General features: G+C 41.1%; 1 protein-coding gene across 3 annotated transcripts in view; it reads right to left on the reverse strand.

Moving 5' to 3' along the window:
* Positions 1 to 2,988: 2,988 nt before the first annotated feature.
* The window catches only part of ufd1l (ubiquitin recognition factor in ER associated degradation 1), a 38,662-nt gene continuing 21,148 nt past the window's right edge, over positions 2,989 to 20,502 (reverse strand). For 2 of the 3 annotated variants that reach the window (XM_078553900.1, XM_078553899.1), the window contains exons 7-12: positions 19,054 to 19,122; positions 16,038 to 16,103; positions 14,490 to 14,540; positions 12,352 to 12,440; positions 9,829 to 9,910; positions 2,989 to 5,141 (exon numbers count right to left, since the gene is read on the reverse strand). In XM_078553900.1, the coding sequence (XP_078410026.1) occupies positions 5,067 to 5,141; positions 9,829 to 9,910; positions 12,352 to 12,440; positions 14,490 to 14,540; positions 16,038 to 16,103; positions 19,054 to 19,122 (432 nt within the window). In that variant the 3' untranslated portion in view covers positions 2,989 to 5,066. The remainder of the gene's footprint in view (positions 5,142 to 9,828; positions 9,911 to 12,351; positions 12,441 to 14,489; positions 14,541 to 16,037; positions 16,104 to 19,053; positions 19,123 to 20,502) is intronic. The other variant, XM_078553901.1, reaches the window with a different exon arrangement.

Genomic DNA, 20,502 nt, shown 5'->3' on the forward strand with positions numbered 1-20,502 from the left:
CTTGTCACTCCCGATATCAATTTGCTTAAGAACCTCGCAGTCTCTCTCCCTGAGTTTGATACCTTCATCCTCATTCTCTTGGGTGAAAACGGATGTGAAGTATTCATTCAACACTCTAGCGATGTCATCTGGCTCCACCCATAGATTTCCCCCTTGGTCCCTTATGGGCCCTACACTCTTTGCCTGGTTATCCTCTTCCCATTGATATACTTATAGAATATCTTGGGATTTTGCCAACTTTGACCAGCCAGAGCTTTATCATATCCCCTTTGCTCTCTTAAGCTCCACCCTGCACTTTCTGTACTCCACTAATGCCTCTGTTGATTTGCTTCCCTTGTACCTGCTAAAAGCCTCTCTTTTCCTTCTCATCGTAACATGAATATCTCTGGTCATCCATGGTTCTCTGGGCTTGTTACTCCTTCCTATCATCCTAGAGGGAACACGTTGAGCCTGTACCCTCCCCGTTTCCTTTTTGAATGTCCCCACTGCTCCTCTGTAGATTTCCCCACAAGCAGCTGTTCCCAGTCTACCTTGGCCAGATCAAGCCTTATTTTACTAAAATCCACTCTCCCCCAATCTAAAACATTTTTTTGTAACTTGTCTATTTCTTTGTCCATAACAAACTTAAACTGTACCATGTTGTGGTTGTTATCACTAACATGCTCCCCCACCACCACCTCAGGCACCTGTCTGGCTTCATTCCCCAGAATTAGGTCCAGCACTGCGCCATCCCTTGTTGGACCCTCTACATATTGACCTAAAAAGTTCTCCTGTGCACATTTCAAGAAATCCACTCCATCCAAGCCCTAAACACTATGTCTATCCAAATTAATGTTGGGAAAATTGAAATCACCTAATACAATTACCCTATTGTTTTTACACACCTCCGCAAATTGTGCACATATTTGCTCCTCAATTTCCGGCTGACTATCTGGGGGTCTATAATAAACACCTAACAATGTGGCTGCCCCTTTTTTATTCCTAAACTCTACCCACAAATCTTAATTTGATGCCCCCTCCAAGATATCATCTCTCCTTATTGCAGTAACTGACTCCTTAACTAATAATGCAATGCCTCCTCCTCTTTTACCCCCTCCTCTGTCTCGCCTGAAGATTCTATATCCCGGAATGTTGAGCTGCCAATCCTGCCCTTCCCTCAACCACATCTCAGTGATGGCTACTATATCACAATTTCACATGTCAATCCTCACCCTTAACTCATCCATTTTACCTCTAATACTCCTGGCATTAGAGGCCATCCAGCCTTGCCTTACTCCCTTGAAACTTAATGCAGCTGTACTCCCTCTGACTTGATTGTTTTACTGTATTATAATGTGTCCCTACTCTGCTAACATTCTGTGTCCTCTCCCCCTGCCGAATTAGTTTAAACTCCTCCCAATAGCACTAGCAAACCTGCCCACAAGGATGTTAGTCCCGCTCTGGTTCAGATGTAGACCGTCCCGCTTGTACAGGTCCTACCTTCCCCAGAAATAGTCCCAGTGATCCAGGAATCTAAAACCCTCCCTCCTGCTCCAACTCTTAAACCACGTATTCATCTGTGCTATTCTCCAATTTCTGAGCTCGCTAGCACGTGGCACTGGGAGTAATCCAGAGATTACAACCTGAGAGGTCTTGCTTTTTAGTCTACTGCTTAACTCCCTGAATTCTTGATGCAAGACCTTTTTACCTATGTCATTGGTACCAACATGTACCATGACCTCTGCCTTATCGCCCTCCCCCTTCAGGATGCCCTGCAGCCATTCAGTGACATCCTGGAACCTGGCACCAGGGAGGCAACATACCATCCTGGAGTCATGATGACGGCCACAGTAGTGCCTACATGTTCCCCTGACTATAGAACCCCTTATTACTATTGCTCTTCCTCCCCTCCTGTACAGACAGGTTGCTTGTGGTGCCAGAAGCTTGGGTCTGTTTGCACTCCCTGGAGGAACCAGCGCCCTCATCAGCCTCTAAAATGGAATACCGATTTGCGAGCGGGACCCCAGGGGACTCCTGATCTACCTGCCTGTTTCTTTTGGACTGCCTGGTGATCACCTATTCCCTTCCTTCCTCAAGTTCCTTCAACTGTGGTATGACCACCTCTCTAAACGTGCTATCCACGATGCTCTCAGACTCACAGATGCTCCAGTGTCCCCAGCCGCCGTTCCAGCTCTGAAACCCGAGCTTCCAGGAGCTGCAGCTGGACACACTTCCTGCACACATGCTGGTCCCGGGCACTGGAAATGTCCCCGGCTTCCCACATGGAGCACGAGGAGCACACCACGGCTTTGACCTCTCCTGCCATGACTTATCCCTTTAAATTAAACCTTTTAAATCAATTACTCTAGGGCCCTTCTTTCCTGATCTTCATTACTATAGAATATACAAACTATAAATCACAAAAAGACCTTAAACTATAAGCGATTAAAGTAGTAAATACTTACCCGCTACTTGCCAGTCATTCCTTTCCCTTCTAGCCTCTACTGCTGCAGCAGGGCAAGACCATTCTTTGAAGATTTAAGAAGTTGGATAGCAAGGAGAAAATGCAAAGAGTGCCTCTTCCCCTATGCACCGAATTCCCACTGTGCACCAAATTGCCAATACCCACACTCACTCTGGCTGTACCTCACTCAGGATGAGCTATCTCCCCTGTTCATGTACAAGCACACTAACCTTCTTAGATCTAAAGAGAACTATCCAAGCTTCTCCAGTTCCTTCACATAACCAATGTCCCTCATCCCTGGTACTATTCTAGGATAAGTCTCCCCTGCACAATCTCCAAGACCTCAACATGACATGTATGTGTAACTAAAATGGGAGATCTTGCAATTTCTGGCTACAACATTGGAGAGAGAGCCTTTTTCTCCTACTGTTCAACTTACTTTAATTAATTATAGTGTGGTTGAAGGCAAGAATAGTTAAATACAAACACATCAAAGTAAAGAAATGGAACAAGGCTGATAACTCCAAGCCAACAGACAGATGATGTAACTTTCATAAACTCAACAAATTTATTGGATTTCCTTGAGAAAGTAATACAGCTGGTTTTAGAAGGTGTTTAATGAGACGCTTCCTGAGATTTGTGCCGAAAGCAAAAATTTGAAATAAAGGATTTGGTACTTCTGGCAAATTATTTAGCCAAAATGTATCAGCGGTAGTCATTTTAAATAGGCATGACCAGAGTATCTCAGATGTCAGCAATGGCAGTTCTGGTATTATTTAGTGACAATTTGATTAGGTTTTAAAATTAATGAAATCTTTAGATAAAATAAACAATTGAGAGAAAATAGGAGTTAGGAAGAAAAGGCTAAAAAATTAATAGAAATCATATACTTCATATTCAAGTAGATTACTAATTGAAATCTGCAGACTGTCATACACATTTATTTCAAATAGGAAATATGAATATAATCCAAAAATTTTATTAGATAAAGGAGTCAGGAAAATGTATCTACTTGTTGACCTAACATTGAAAAATGTCAGTGTGTTCCAATATGGATACCTGCAAAGCATGAAGGGGCACGTGTGCACGTATGTTTTGTGTGTACATATAAAATTTTCATAGGCTCACTTGAACAGATTGAAACATAGAGCAATATCATGGATTTTGACCTTTTATATAGAGAGAGTATCTGAACAATGCAGCAAAATAGTAGTCTGTCGCTGGTGGTAGTAGTGATGGGAGCAGTTTGATGGTTTAATATCACAAAGGCAGCATATTTTATATTGACAGTGTGAAGTTCATTTCTCTCTCTCTGTTCTGGGGTTCTCCAGTTGTAACTACAGCAGAAACCTTAGCGAAATGGTGCTGATGGGAGTTTATAGTGGTGGTATTCATGTTCTTCTCCCAGAGATTAGACTAATCTCTTACCAGTGAAACCTTTTGGAAATTCCAGCAGCAGATTCAAATCATCCAGGTTTTTGAAGTAGAAAATTGATTAGATGGATATGGAGGGGCATTTTGTGTAAAACCAGAAAGCAAAAAGGACATAAGGTAGTCACAATCAAAAACAAACAATTTAAGGAATCATTTCTTCACATTTAACTCTTCACAATTTAATTCTTTACAGTTGTGGGTTGGCTGCCATCTCCTGCATTAAATATGGACCTGTGAATTGAATATACATTAAATTCAAGGAGTTTTTAGGCAGAAAGACAAAAAGTGTGTCAGAATGCATCTTGAAACATGGCCTGAACAATGGGCCAGACTGCCTGGGTTGAACAGCATTTTGAATTCCAAATTCTTATACTCAACTGCATGTTGACTCGATACTCAAATGAAACAATAATTGGCACATTTTAAGTTCATCAGCCAGCCAGGTGTCTCATTCCATCTTGGGAGCTGCCAGACAGCCTCTGAAACCTTGCTCATAATATGACCAAAAAAAATTAAATGATGAATACAGTCTCAAATGCCACAGTGTAGTGTACTGGAGCTTCACTACGCTGCACCAGCCTTAAGCCATCATTTTGAAACCAGTGTTTGGAGAGTTTTACTGCCCATTCTTCAGGGTTTCTGCCTGAGACTGGGTTTAGATTTCAATTTATAGTATGATTGGCTATGACCTCGTGCTTATTGTGTTACAATTGGAACATTAGTCAACAGGGAATAATAACTCTAAATTTACATTGCATACATTCCCATGATATAACTGTGGGCTAATCTCATCATATACTTGATGCAACACTGGCTTCATAGGATCGTTTTTTACACCAAATCAATCTTTAAAAAAAATTGCAAGCCCAGAATGTCAGAAAACTGGTTTACTAAAGGGATATATACAGATCAAAAGTCACGTTTGTAAACACACCTAATAGTTTTCAGTAATGTTTTCGTTTGACCTGTAGTGTCGAATTTCACTCTTAAACCAGTCACTTCAGTTGAAATCGGTTGTTAATATAAAGCCACACTACAGAGAAATCCAGTCCATGGGAGAGACGATGCAAAGAATTCCATTTGAGAATCGTAAAGGTTTCCTTAAAGGGCTGAGTGAACTAGTCCTTTGCAGCTCGTGTTTTTTTACCTCCCCCAAATGGAAAAGGCTATTCTCCTCCCACAAGGTTTTCTAAGGTTTCCTTCCTTTCTTGCGTAAAGACTGTCCTTCTCCAGAGAATGCAATAAACCTGTTGGCCCCAGTATCCTGCACCAACAGAAAAGATCATGAAGATACAATGTGATCCTGCCTGACAAGAGTCAGAGCTGAGAACTTTATAAATCGAATGAAATGCACATTACATAGGAAAGATTGCCTCTGAACGTGAACTCTGAATATTCCAACACAATACAAACCGAACAACAATTTAGCTGAAGACAGAAAGGACAATTATGTCAACTGCTGAAATATCTAGTTTAATAAACTTAAATACAAAATAAAAACTTATGAAATATGAACAAACAGGAAGTAGTCAATTCACAACAGAGATTAAAATGTATTTTTCCACTCTATGAAATAGTTCAAATACAGGCACACAGTTACTTTATATAGAAACATCATCATAATCTGAACAAGTCAATTTTTTGCTGGATTTGATGCTTATACACTAATCTGACATGGTTTTCATTTGCAGATTAATAAACTAGAAAATACAGCTCCCCCAGATTACCAGAGGTTACAACAGAATGTTGATGCAGGCTTGATGAATCTGCTGTTCCTTTCACCTGCCTGGCATTTTTATGTGTAGTTTGGTGCTATTAAATTTTAAATGGATGCATTGGATATTAAGCTGTTCTTTATAAAGACTACAGGGGTAATTTTAACCCCACACCCACGATTACAAATTTTTAAAAATGGGAAGCACAACACTTACCTGCCCAATTCCGGTTATAATAGAGGTGGGCTATGGGGGCAGGCGTAGAGATCAGGCAAGCCTTAAGAAAGGGAACTTTATTTCGCATCTTGCCACATTACATAGAATCTTGGAATGATTACAGAAAAGAAGTAGGCCATTCAGCATGTCTTGACCATCCTGGCACTCTGCAAGTGCCACTCCTCTGCCTTTTCCCCATAGCTCTGCAATTTTTTTCTCTTCAGGTAATTATCTAATAACTTTTGGAAATCCATAATTGAATCTGCCTCCACCACACTTTCAGGCAGCATATTTCAAACCTTAGCCACTCGCTGCATAAAAAAAGTCTTTTGTCATGTTGCCGTTGTTTCTTTTGCCATTCACTTGAAATCGATGTCCTCTGGTTCTTGACCTTTCTGCCATGATTTTGAACATCTATCAAATCTTCTCTCATCCTTTTCTTCTTTAAGAACAGACCTATCTTCTCGAATCTACCCTCATCTCTGGAGCTATTCTTTTAAATCTTTTCTTCATCCTCTCTAATGGGGGGGGACCAAGTCCAGAGAACCCTGGATGTCAAGGGACATAGAGGAGTACAAAACATGCAGGGGCGAACTTAAAAAAGGAAATTAGGAAAGCTAAGCGAGTACATGAGAAAGCATTGACGGGTAGAATAAAGTAAAATCCAAAGGGGTTTTAAAAATATATAAAGAACAAGAGACTAACTAGGGAAAGAGTAGAGCCAATTAGGGACCATAGGAGGTAATCTGTAATCTGGACCTGGAAGACGTGGGTACAGTCCTCGACGAATACTTTGTGTTGGTCTTCACAATGGGAAAGGATGACACAGGCATAGATATCAGGGCAGAGGACTGTGAAATATTAGAGGAAATTAACATAGAGGAGGTACTACCTGCCTTAAAAGTGTATAAATCCGCAGGCCTGGATGAGATGTATCCCAGGCTGTTGAGGAGGCATGGGAAGAGATATCAGGGGCCCTGGCAGTAATTTTCAAATCCTCTCTGGCCACAGGTGAGGTGCCAGAGGACTGCTAACGTTGTCCCATTATTAAAAAAGGGAGGAAGGGATAGACCAGGAAATTACAGCCCAATCTGTCTAACCTCGGTGGCGGGGAAGTTACTAGAAAGAATTCTCAGGGACAGAATATATCTGCACTTGGAGAGAGACACGGATTAATCAGGGATAGTCAGTATGGATTAGTTAAGGGAAGGTCATGTTTGACAAATTTGATCAAATCTTTTGAGGGGTTAACCAGGAGTGTTGATGAGGGTAATACATTTGATGTGGTCCACATGGACTTTAGCAAGGCTTTTGACAAGGTCCCTCATGGCAGACTGATCAAGAAAGTCAGAGCCCATGGGATCCAAGGCAAAGTGGCATGCTGAATCCAAAATTGGCTGAGAGGCAGGAAGCAGGGGTGATGGTAGAGGGATGTTTCTTGACTGGAAGTCTGTTTCCAGTGGGGTTCCACAGGGCTCGGTGATGGGGCCCTTGCTGTTTGTGGTGTACATAAATGATTTGGACTTAAATATAGGAGATATCAAGAAGTTCGTGGATGACACGAAAATTGGTAGGGTGGTAAATAGTGAGGAGGATAGCCATAAACTGCAGGAGGATATCAATGGACTGGGCAGGTGGGCAGAGCAGTGGCAAATGGAATTCAACCCGGAAAAGTGGGAGGTAATGAACTTGGAGAAGGCTAACAAGGCAAGGGATTACACTATGAATGGTAGGACCCTGGAAAGTACTGAAGATCAGAGGGACCTTGGTGAGCATATCAACAGATCCCTGAAGGTAGATAGGTAGCAGGCAAGTAGATAAGATAGTTAAGAAGGCATATGAGATAATTGCCTGTATTAGCCAAGGCATAGAATACAAGAGCAGAGAGGTTCTGCTGGAATTGTATAAAATGCTAGTTAGGCCACAGCTGGAGTACTGTGAGCAGTTCTGGTCACCACATTATAGGAAGAATGTGATTGCACTGGAGAGGGTGCAGAGGAGATTTACCAGGATGCTGCCTGGGCTGGAGGGTCTGAGCTATGAGGAAAGATTGGATAGGCTGGGATTGTTTTCCTTGGAACAGCGAAGGTTGAGAGGGGACCTGATAGAGGTGTATAAGATTATGAGGGGCATAGGTAAAGTGGAAAGGAAGGCAATTTTTCCATTAGTGGAGGGATCAATACCCAGGGGGCATAGATTCAAGGTAAGAGGTAGAAGGTTAAGAGGGGAGTTGAGGGGAAATCCTTTCACCCAGACGGTGGTGGGAGTCTGGAACTCACTGCCTGAAAGGGTGGTTGAGTCAGAAACTCTAACATTTAAGAAGTATTCAGATACTCACTTGCGTTGCCATAGCCTCCAGGGCTATGGGCCAAGTGCTGGAAAATGGGACTAGTGTAGTCAGATCTTTGTTGACCAGCGCAGTCACGAAGGGCTGAATGGCCTCCTTCTGTACTGTAAAAGTCTATGAGCCTTCATATCGTTCCTAAAGTATAGTGTCCAGAATTGGACACAGAACCCCAGTTTTTTTATAAAAGGTTCACCATAACCTCCTTGCTTTGTACTCTACACCTCTGTTTATAAAGACTTGGATCCTGTATGCCTTATTAACTGCTTTCTAAACTTGTCCTGTCATCTTGCACAATTTATGCACATACAAACTAGGTCCCTCTGCTCCAGCATCCCCTTTATAATTGTATTATTTTATATTGCCTTTTCTCATTCTTCCTACCAAACTATCACTTCACACTTCTCTGCATTAAATTTAATCCTCTACATGTCCACCCATTCCACAAGCCTGTCCATGTCCTATTGAAATTGATCACTACCCTTCTCAGTTCACAATCCTTTAAGTTTTGCGTCATTCACAAATTTTGAAATTGTGCCCTGCACACCAAGTCTAAGCCATTAATATAGATAAAGAAAAGCAATGGTTGTAATATTGACCCCTGGAGAACCCCACTATATACCTTCATCCAAAAAACAACCACTCCCTGCTAATGATGAAAGGTCAGACTTGAAATGTTAAGTCTGTTTTCTCTCCACAGATGTTGCCAGATCTGCTGAGTATTCCCACCATTTTCTTTATTTTGTTCGCCACTACTCTATTTCTTGTCACTTAGCCAACTTTGTATTCATGCTGCCTTTTATTCCTTACATTTCCTACATTACGACAGTGAATGCACTTCAAAAAGAACTTTGTTGACTAGTCTGTTGTGTGGCACTTTTATCAAATACCTTTTGGAAGTCCATGTACATCACATCAACCACAATACCATCATAAACCCCCTCTGTTGGCTGAACAAAAAACACTTTGCCCTTAACAAATCCATTCTTTCTTTTCTTGATTAATCTATATTTGTCAAACTGGCTGCTAATTTTGCCTCAGATTATTGTTTCTAAAAGTTTTCCTACCACTGAGGTTAAACTGACCAACCTGTAGATGCTGGGATTATCATTAAACCCTTTTTTGAGTAAGGATGTAACATTTTTAATTCTCCAGTCCTCTGGCACCACCCCTACGTCCAAAGAAAGTTGCAGGATTATGGCCAGTGCCTCTGTAATTTCCCCCCTTACTTCCCTTAGTATCTTTGGATGCATCTGATCCAATCGTGGTGACTTATTAACATCTGACCCTGGACTACTCAATGTAGATACTTGATGCCTTCGTTCCATTTCTTAGCCTGAGCACAAAATTTACAAGAGAAATAAATTATGATGATTGACCAAGGCAAAACGTATCTCTACAAATGCAGGTTCAAATCTAATATACGCAATTCAAATCCAGTACTGTCGAGCCACATTGCAAGCTGATTGGTGGAAGAAATTTTATTTTCCTGTTTGACTAACTTGCATTTAGAACCCATGTCAGATTAGTAGGGAGAGCAGCAAGGCTGACACCAGGTATGCTACCTCGTAAAACTTACTTCATTGTGTAATTACTTATTACACATAAATGTGCTCTTAGCTGCTTCTTTCAAGTTAACATTTGAAACAGATTTACTCCCTCTAATATTCACTCACCTCTTCTATTCGTTTGGGCTGTGGTCGGGAATTCCTGATAAAGGTGATTTTTCCTATTTTGAACTCATAGTTTGGGATTCCTCTGTGATATAATGGTAAAAAAAAGTTAGTTTGCAGTTTCTGTTAACTGACAGTCCAGAAATTATGAACATATTTCAATCTTAAGTACTTTTTAGATACTTGGTAAATTTGCATTGTTCTCTAGTCATTTGGTCACTGTTTAAACATAAATATCATAAATACAGCCTTCGCCTAATGGTAGCACTCTCATGTCTGTCAAGAAGTCACAGGTTCAAGCCCACTCCAGAGTCTTGAGCACATAATTTTGAAGGACGCTTTAATGCGGTACTGAGGGAGCACTGCACTGTTGTAGCTGCCTCTTTCTTGGATGAGATGTCAAAACAAGGTCCTATCTGCTCTTTCAGGTGGATGAAAAAGGATCCATGGCACATTTGAAAAACAGAGTTTTCCTGTGTCCCGACCATTTATGAAACAAGTAGTGGTTCAAGAAAGTCAGTTAGAGAAGTATATTACTGGAGCCAATTTTTACTCAGACTAACATTCTTCACAGAGCAGAAGGTTGCAAGCATTCAACTACACCATAGTTTCAGTCAGTGTCTCTTTATATCTGCCCAGGTGAAGGCACAATAAATGCCCTCTGCTTATACATAGATAAACAAAATTGATTTTCAATTAACAACGTCATTCAAACTGGTAATTTATCTGTTTGTGGGACCTTGCTACATGTACACAAATTGGCTGCTGCCTTTCCCTAAAATAGTAACTATACTTTCAAAGTAACTCGTTGGCTGAGTGCTTTACAACATCCTGAAGTCATGAAAGGTGCTATACAAATGCAAGTTTACTTTTTCTATATACATCTCCATTATCCACAATTTTAAGTATTTCAAATGCAAGTAATGTTGAAAAAAAAACAGCAAAAAAATGAATAGATTATTTTACTTTCAATTTCCCAATCTTAAACAGTGCTCAGAGGTTTGGGAATAAATCACCTGACTTCTCAGCCATAGGTGGTGCATGAGGTAGTAAGGAAGGATGGACTGTGTATCACTATGCTCTTTACTCTGACATGAAATTAGCTTTACTTTTTTAATTACTCTAACAATTTTTGAATTTTTCAATAATGCTTTTTACACACATCTGTCCTCTTCCAATTTTGTCATATTCTTTTGAAGATAAATGTCCAAAATTGCACACAGCATTCCAAATGTGACTTAACTGATTATACAAGATTAAAATAATCTGTTCTGTAAAGGCGACCAAAGACAGAAATACATCCCAACTCTTCTTCCTTGAAGTCAGTGTGAGGCTTTTGATTATCCATATAATGTTCAAGGTGATTAATAAAATAATTTCTAGCTTCACTTTCAGAGAAAAGTTTGTCCATGAACAGTCAAATCTGGTTGTGGAACCAAATATATTATAGGTCACTTTTTAATCCAATGGGAATGGTTGAAGTTGTACAAATGAACAGAACAACTCAGTCTATGATGGCTGCCTTTTCTTTTAAGAAATTCTCTCCGTTCTCTAGCTCTAAAATCATGTAGGTCTCTGCTCAAAGCCAAATTTTTTTAATACTGGTGAACATCACTGGTCAGGTTGGCATTTATTGACATCCCTAACTGCCCTTGAGAAGGTGTTGAACTGCTTCAATCCATGTGGTGTAGACACCTACAATGGTGTTTCGTAGAAGTTTTATACAACTGAATAGCTTACTTTTGCCATTTCAGAGGGCAGTTAAAAGTCAACCACATGGTTGTGGATCTCGAGTCTTTTGTAGGCCAGACCATGTAAGGATGGCAGACTTCCTCCCCCAGAAGGACATTAGTGAACCAGTTTTAACAATGAACTAATACAGCGATAGTCATTATGATATAGGAGGAGGCCATTGGGTCCAGAGTCTATGATGGCTTTCCATACAGCAATTTAAACAGTCCTATTCCCCTGCTCTATCCCCATAGCCCTGAAAGATTATTTTCCTTAAGTGCCCGGCCAATTTCCTTTTGAAATCATTGATCATCTCCGCTTTCACCACCATCAAAGGCAGCGAGTTCCAGGTCATTACCATTTGCTGCATAAAAAAAAATTCCTCACTCCCTCTGCATCTGTAATTTCATGATCATTATTAATGAGACTAGCATTTTATTCCAGATTTATTAATTAATTGAATTTAATTTCCTCACAGCTGCCATGATGGGATGTGAGCTCCGGAGCATTAGTCCAGTTCTCTGGATTCTCTCTATACTACTGTCCCTAAGTTCAGAGATGGACAGCGAAAGAGAGAGCACACAAGAGTGTGATAAGTAAAGGCTCTGATTAAAAGGCTCCTTTAGAACCATGAGAACTCAAAGGCAGAGACCACAATGACCTTAGGACACTCAAAAACACCCAAGATTGCTGAGGCACTAAAATACAGTATATGATTAGTCAGTTACTTGATACACATCATTAATGATGGCAGACAGTACTTTTTTTGACAATTGATAACAGTCTGACACTAACCTTTTAATATCTTCTGGGTTGATTTGTGCTGGACTGGGATCAACTCCTTTCTTCTTCCCATCTAACCGGTTCCCAGCACCAGTAAATGCCTGAGAGCACAACAAACCAAGACAAATGCATAACTATCTTAATCACATATAATAGGGTGCATTATCCCTTGGAATACTCATGGAATTTGATCTCTGTAGATCGCTAATTCAAAGTGTGGGAGCTGGATAGAAAAGGCAATAGATAAAGCAAGATGAAGAGGAGTTTATTGGGCTATATGTGGACCAGACAAAAGTTCTGTATTTTGGTCTGATGTTTTGGCAGCTGTCACTTCAAAACACAATCTGCAAAATGAGTTTACCAACCAGCCATAGTTTATACTCATGCAATGTTGCAAGATTTATTGTTTTAGTCTCCCTGCTGACAGGTTTAAGAGGCCATGAGTTTATATTTTTTCTAGGGATATGGAAAAGGCTGAGAAAGTTGCATTTCTTGCCTATTCCCTAGCAGCCCTAAGATTGTGGTGATAGGCCTGCTCCTTGAATCATTGCAGTTCTTGTGATGATGACACTTCCACAATGGTGTTAGGCAGGGATATTAACCCTGTATTGATGAACGAATATCATTGATCCTGGAGTGGTGAATATTCCATCATACACCTGACTTGAGCTTTTTAAAGCACCCAATCTCTACTCTTGCAGCCACTGTATTGATGTAGCTAGTCCAGTTTATCATGCTCAATGGTGACCCGCAGGATGTTGATGTTGGGGGACTAGATGATGATGATAGGCTTTTTCTTGTTCCAGACTGTTACCTATGACATGCCAGCCCAGGCCTTGATGTTACCCAGGTTTTGCTGCAAACTCACACTATCGGAGGAGTGAACACTGTGGAATTGTCAGTGCAGCAGCCCATTGTTGGCCTTCTAATGGAGGGACAGTCATTGTTGAAGATGATTGGACTCAGAACCTTGCGGTGACATCTTAGGTGATGACTTTTGTCTGACAACTACATTCATTTTCCTTTACATGAGATTATACTCCAACCATTCGTGGAATTTCTCTTTGAACCCCACTGACATAAATCTCGCTAGGGTTCCATGGTGCCATTCTCAACCAAAGGTTCTTGGAGGTCAAGAGCAGCTACTCTCACCTCTCCTGTAGCACTCAGCTCTTGCATCCATGGCTGAATCAAGCCTGTGATGAGTTTGGGATCAGAAGGCAGGAATCAATTGATGGCGTGACTAATGACTCCTTCCTTCACTTAGCAGATGATTGAGAGAAGGTTGATTGGGCAGTAAGTGGCTGGGTGAAGTTTATCTAGTTTTTTTTTGCAGTTCATCTTTTAAATTGAGAAGTCATATATTAAGAATCTAGGATGTCCTGGGAACACATCTCCTCCATACAAGACGCACTTTTGTTTGATTCTAGGCAGTTGGAGAATCTCATAAGGCAGCTTGCAAATCTTAAAAGTAAGCAGGAAACCATTTTAAAAGAACCAAAGGTTAATACTGCAACATGTACAGAAATACAATTTGTATTTGAAAGTCAATTTGAAGAGATTAAGTTAGTTCTGAAGAATTAAGATTGAAATTAATTTATCGACTTGACACTGGAACAGATATCCTACCTCCCCTCCAAATATGCGACTATGCATATTTCAGATTTCAAATTTCCAGCATCTGCAGTATTTTGCTTTTATGCAACTATGCTGACTGTTTATTACTTGTTCTAAAATTTATTTATTATCAGCTTTGAATAAGGGTTCATGGGCATTATATCGCTTTCAAAGATTAGATGTGATACTTAATGGGGACATAAGATAATCTCGTATGCAAAAGCCTTTCCCAAAATGTGCTTGCCATTTCTTTGCCTGGGTAGGTTACGAAACACTTGCTTAATTTTCAGGCAAGGACAGACAAATCTTCCACATTTGGCGAGTTGGGACTGATCCATTAGGGCAATCTCATGTCCAACATTCAACATAATCCAGAGCAAAGAGGTTAGAATAGAACATGCTGACAAGATTGGAGGCAGATTGCATAGAGACTGAAATTGAGAAGATAGCTAGTTTAACAAAATGCACTTTAACTAAAACTGAATCCCAGGTATCATATTACAGGACATAAATGTGTTTTGTTTTCTACTTACCCTGAACCCTAAATCAATTGGCACAAAAGCAGTGTGGTCAGTTTCAATATCCTAGAAACAAAACGATAATCCATGTAAAACATCAGACAGTAAGTATGAAGAAGTTGAAACAGATTTGTATAAAATTGACTTGAGTGTTACTGCTAAAAAGACTGGCAAGAGGTGATCTAGAAGTAAATTAGTTTTATATTAAAATAAATAAGTGCTCAGTTGGGGTGTCATTTCCACAACACTTCTAAATCACAGAATACTTTAGTGATCAAATTTGAAATTTCTTGAAGACCTTCAAACAGTTTTTAATCTGTTGAGTTTAAACATTAGATCAACAAACATTTAGTTACACCGAAGGATCAAAATCACACAAGAAAATAATAGATGAGAAACACAAATCGAGGGGTCAGTTCCACCCACCTCCTCAATGCCAAGGTAATGGTTTCTGCCAATTCCAGAAAATGTTTTGCATGTACTAAAGTGAGCTGAAGACTGAGATTAACTTTTTATAGCTTAAGTAAAATAATAAGAACCAGGTGGGTCACTATCTTTGTTATACTAAGAAAAACACAGGGAAGAATAAATTCACCAATAATGTTGGTCACTTTTGGCCACTGCATTTTCATGCATCTTCAGGCCAGCGCAAAAACTACAACTGAACAGGATCTAATTTGTCATTTGAGGTCTCAGAGCAGGAGGACATAAAACATGATCAGTGAGAAACAGCAAGATTCTGGTCAAGAATATCAGAGCAGATTTAGCAGTCACAAGGATCTCTAAATTATGACAGACCTGTTCCAACACGTTCTTTTCTTTTTATATAGCAATAAAAAAAAAACTTGAAAGCAAAATATTGGTGCCTTTCACAACCTCAGGACACCCCAAAGTGCTTTGCACCCAAGTGTCATCACCATCGAAATGTAGGAAACAGTGGCCAATTTGTACATAGCAAAGCCCCACAAAAAGCAGTGTGATAAGGACCAAATAATTTGTTTTAATGACATTGCTTTGGAGATAAATATTAACCCAATATTGGTAGTTCTGAGCCTCTCTTTGCAACTTTTAACATGCTTTCCAACAAACCACGATTAGCACTCTGGACCACAATTTAGTAAGGATAAGCAGGTGTACATAGCCCATGGCTTCAGACCTGGTAGAATATCAAATAAGCATTGCTTTTTCTTCATGGGAGCTGAATCACAAAAAGCTCTCCAGGTTGTATGTAGATATCATTCATATACATACAGAGGTCGGTTCTACTAACTAAATAACGGAACCAGCAACGGAGTGGCCAAAGGTTCAGCCAACTTCAAGTTGCAAATTAAGTAGCTTTTTGCATATATTCTTTAATTTTTTTTTAAACCTCGAATGTAATTCATTAAAATGCATGGATACACACTAAGACCTTACAGATGCAAATATCTGTGCAACAAACTAACGTTATCACATCAAGAAACAGCACAAATACAAATCTGTTCCATATCTGGCTGTAACCCTTCTCTGTATGATCATCTAAAACTGAGTAACTAAAAAGACTTGGTGACATTATTTTCATACCGAAGTGTCTTCAGGCTGGTAATGTCTCTCGGGCTCTTTATACCCTAATGGAGCATCAAAATCTACCTGTGCATTAAACAGAAAAAACATGAATGGTTATGGCTTCCCTGATGCCAGACAGAAGGAAACAACAAACGCAGAAGATGCACATTTGTACATTCTTCTAACTAATGTTGTGAAAATCTTTCACAGAAGACTAACAAATTTGTAGCATAGTAATCCTTATGACTTCCAAGTTGTTCACCACCCTTGGTTGGACAAGGCTACCTGAAACTCTGTACATCCAACCCAATGGTGCAACAAATGTATGTATGCAGTGGCTGAGCTTCCCAGATTTGATCACCGGTTAGTGTTGGGTTTTGCTCAACTGTGGATATGCTGATAGCAGATATGCTACAATTTGCCTTCCGCACCACTGGATTTTGAATGTGCCAAAATATAATCAAACAGGGTTCCCACACCTGATTGCTTTGCAACAATCTCCGCTGGAATCAGAGGAGGTGAGAACAGGAACAAAAATACCTGGAAAAACTCAGCAGGTCTGACAGCATCTGCGGAGAGGAACACAGTTAACGTTTCAAGTCCGTATGACTCTTCAACAGAACTAAGGAAAAATAGAAGAGGTGAAATAAAAGCTGGTTTAAGGCGGGGGGGGACAGGTAGAGCTGGACAGAGGGCCAGTCATAGGTGAAGATAACCAAAAGATGTCATAGACAAAAGGACAAAGAGGTGTTAAAGCTGATGATGTTATCTAAGGAATGTGATAATAAAGGTACAGATAACCCTAGTGGGGGTGGGGTGGGGGGAAGGGATCGAAATAGGCTAAAAGGTAGAGATAAAACAATGGATGGAAATACATTTTAAAATAATGGAAATAGGTGGGAAAATAAAAATCTATATAAATGATTGGAAAAAAGGGGGATCGGAAAGGGGGTGGGGATGGAGGAGAGAGTTCATGATCTGAAATTGTTGAACTCAATATTCAGTCTGGAAGGCTGTAAAGTGCCTAGTTGGAAGATGAGGTGCTGTTCCTCCAGTTTGCGTTGAGCTTCACTAGAACATTGCAGCAGGCCAAGGACAGACATGTGGGCATGAGAGCAGGGTGGAGTGTTGAAATGGCAAGCGACAGGGAGGTCTGGGTCATGCTTATGGAAAGACTGAAGGTGTTCCGCAAAGCGGTCACCCATTCTGCGTTTGGTCTCTCCAATGTAGAGGAATCCGCATTGGGAGCAGCGAATGCAGTAGACTAAATTAAGGGAAGTGCAAATGAAATGCTGCTTCACTTGAAAGGAATATTTGGGCCCTTGGACGGTGAGGAGAGGGGAAGTAAAGGGGCAGGTGTTGCACCTTCTGCAGTTGTATGGGAAGGTGCCGTGGGAGGGGGTTGAGGTGTAGGGGGTGATGGAGGAGTGGACCAGGGTGTCCCGGAGGGAATGATCCCTGCGGAATGCCGCCAAGGGGGGGGGGGGTGGAGGAAAGATGTGTTTGGTGGTGGCATCATGCTGGAGTTGGCGGAAATGGCAGAGGATGATCCTTTGAATGCGGAGGCTGGTGGGGTGATAAGTGAGGACAAGGGGGACCCTATCATGGTTCTGGGAGGGAGAGGAAGGCGTGAGGACGGATGCGCGGGAGATGGGCCAGACACGGTTGAGGGCCCTGTCAACCACCGTGAGTGGAAAACCTCAGTTAAGGAAGAAGACAGACATGTCAGAGGAATCGTTTTTGAAAGTGGCATCAGCAGAACAGATGCGACGGAGGCAAAGGAACTGAGAGAATGGGATAGAGTCCTTACAGGAAGCGCGATGTGAGGAGCTGTAGTCGAGGTAGCTGTGGGAGTCGGTAGGCTTGTAATGAATATTGGTGGACAGTCTAACACCAGAAATTGAGACAGAGAGGTCAAGGAAGGGAAGGGAAGTGTCAGAGATGGACCATGTGAAAATGATGGAGGGGTGGCAATTGGAAGCAAAATTAATAAATTTTTCCAGGTCCAGACGAGAGCATGAAACAGCACCAAAGCAATCATCGATGTACCGGAGAAAGAGTTGTGGGAGGGGGATTGGGCTTGGTACGAATGAGGTTTGGCCAAACATTCTACTGACACAACCTCAGGACTCTCACATCAACAATGGCCATCTAAATTAAGTGCTAATCCCCTGTGCAAGACTTTAACACCTTCAGAACAGCAGTGGAAGAAATTGGTGATGAAAAAGATTGAACGTTCTTGAGTCTTTTAATTGCAGCATGATCACAACTCCAAATATGGAACTGGTGCAAAGGCCTTTCCTCTGAGCATGAGAAATAACAGGTGAAGCGTTTAACTGCTTTTCAAATTTAACATGAGTTGCTATGTGGTAGATACTGGACCTCAGTACTTTGATTTATTCTATATTTTATAAGCAGGGAAATGAGCAAAAAGCAGTAAAAGAAAGGTCGAAGTAAGACTTGCATTTCTGTAGCAATTATTATGTCCTCTGGATGTCCCAAGGCACTTCACAGCCAACAAATTACTTTTAAAATGTAGTCACAGTTGTAATGTAGGGTAACATGGAAGCTAATTTGCATGTAGCAAGGTTCTCGCAATCAGATAAATCACCTACTAAACAGTTTTAATGGTACTGTTTGAAGGATAAATGTTGGCCAAGACACCAACTTCCTTACCCTTCAATTTTGCTGTGGGATCTTTTGTCTACCTGAGTGGGCAGACAGACTGTCAGTTTAACATCTCAATTGAAAGTAGGCACCTCCAACAGTGTAGCACTTCATCAGTACTGCACTGAAGTTCCAGATGAGATACGGTGCTCAAAAGGCTTCAGTAGGGAGAGAACCCAGAACCTTCTGACTCAGCTGAGAATGTTAGCATTGAGCCACAATCAAAACCTTTTAATAACTGTAGATCATGCGGTGGGGTGCTACACATCAGTAGATGAGGCAAGCGCCTTCTCTTTACCACACACTAGAGTTTCACAATTAGTCACAACAAGAAACATTAAACTCCGAGCTTATTGATTGGACTTACATTCATATCACATTCAATGATTGAAACAGCTTTATCTGGTTTTGTTTCCATGACCCGAAGCTCATAGATCTGAAACACAGAAACTCTTTAACAGCCTTTCCCATATTTACAGGTCAAATTGCCACAGTACATTAGCTTCACTTAGTAACATTCTGCATACACTTTGAATTTGTTGAAATAGATGCACAATGTGTCCTAATACATATACAATGGTATAGGGGGTTAATGGTCAGGTCTGAGGGGAGGGACATTGAGTTTTATCAATGCAGTTGCACTGATTGAATTACAACAAGCCTCCCCCACCTGTACCCTGCCCTTTATATTTTCAGTACCAAGGTTTTCATGCTTGAGAGGGTGGGTGGAGGAGACAGTGTTACATCATGTGGATCTCCAGGAAGGCATCACACACATACCATTCTAAGAAGAAATGTACAGGAGTTTCAGGGGCAGGGAAAAGGGGGTTCATATTTTTAGTCCTGTAACTTTATCACAAATCCTGTGGGTTTACACCAGGATTGCTACATGGATACTGCAAGTACATGGGTTTATATTGATGGGATTACATCAACAATAGTACTAACTTCTTAGACAGCACCTTCCAAACTCATGACTGCTACCATGTAGAAGGTCAAGGGCAGCAGGCACATGGGAACACCACCACCTTGAAGTTCCCCTCCAAGCCACTCGCCATCCTGACTTGGAACTATATCGCCATTCCTTTACTGTCACTGGGTCAAAATCCTGGAACTCCCTCCCTAACAGCGTGTTATTATCTGAATGGCTATAAATTGAGAGAGGGGAATGTGCAACGAGACCTTGGTGTCCTCGTACACCAGTCGCTGACGGTAAGCATGCAGATGCAGCAGGTGGTAAAGAAGGTAAATGGTATGTTGGCCTTCATAACCAGAAGATTCAAGTACAGGAGCAGGGATGTCTTGCTGCAATTGTACAGGGCCTTGGTGAGACCACACCTGGAATATTGTGTGCAGTTTTGGTCTCCTTATCTGAGGAAGGATGTACTTGCTATAGAGGGAGTGCAGCGAAGGTTTACTCGACTACTTCCTGGGATGGCGGGACTGACATATGAGGAGAGGTTGAGTCGATTAGGATTATATTCACTGGAGTTCAGAAGAATGAGGGGGGATCTCATAGAAACCTACAAAATTCTAACAGGACTAGACAGGGTAGATGCAGGAAGGATGTTCCTGATGGTGGGGGAGTCCAGAACCAGGGGGTTACAGTCTGAGGACTGAAATGAGGAGAAATTTCTTCACCCAGAGAGTGGTGTGCCTGTGGAATTCGTTACCATGGAAAGTAGTTGAGACCAAAACATTGTATGTTTTCAAGAAGGAGTTAGATATAGCTCTTGGGGCGAAAGGATCAAAGGGTATGGGGAGAAAGCAGGAGCAGGCTATTGAGTTCGATGATCAGCCATGATCATAATGAATG

The sequence above is a fragment of the Cetorhinus maximus genome, chromosome 12 (assembly GCF_964194155.1).
Source record: "Cetorhinus maximus chromosome 12, sCetMax3.hap1.1, whole genome shotgun sequence".
Taxonomy (NCBI): Eukaryota; Metazoa; Chordata; class Chondrichthyes; order Lamniformes; family Cetorhinidae; genus Cetorhinus; species Cetorhinus maximus.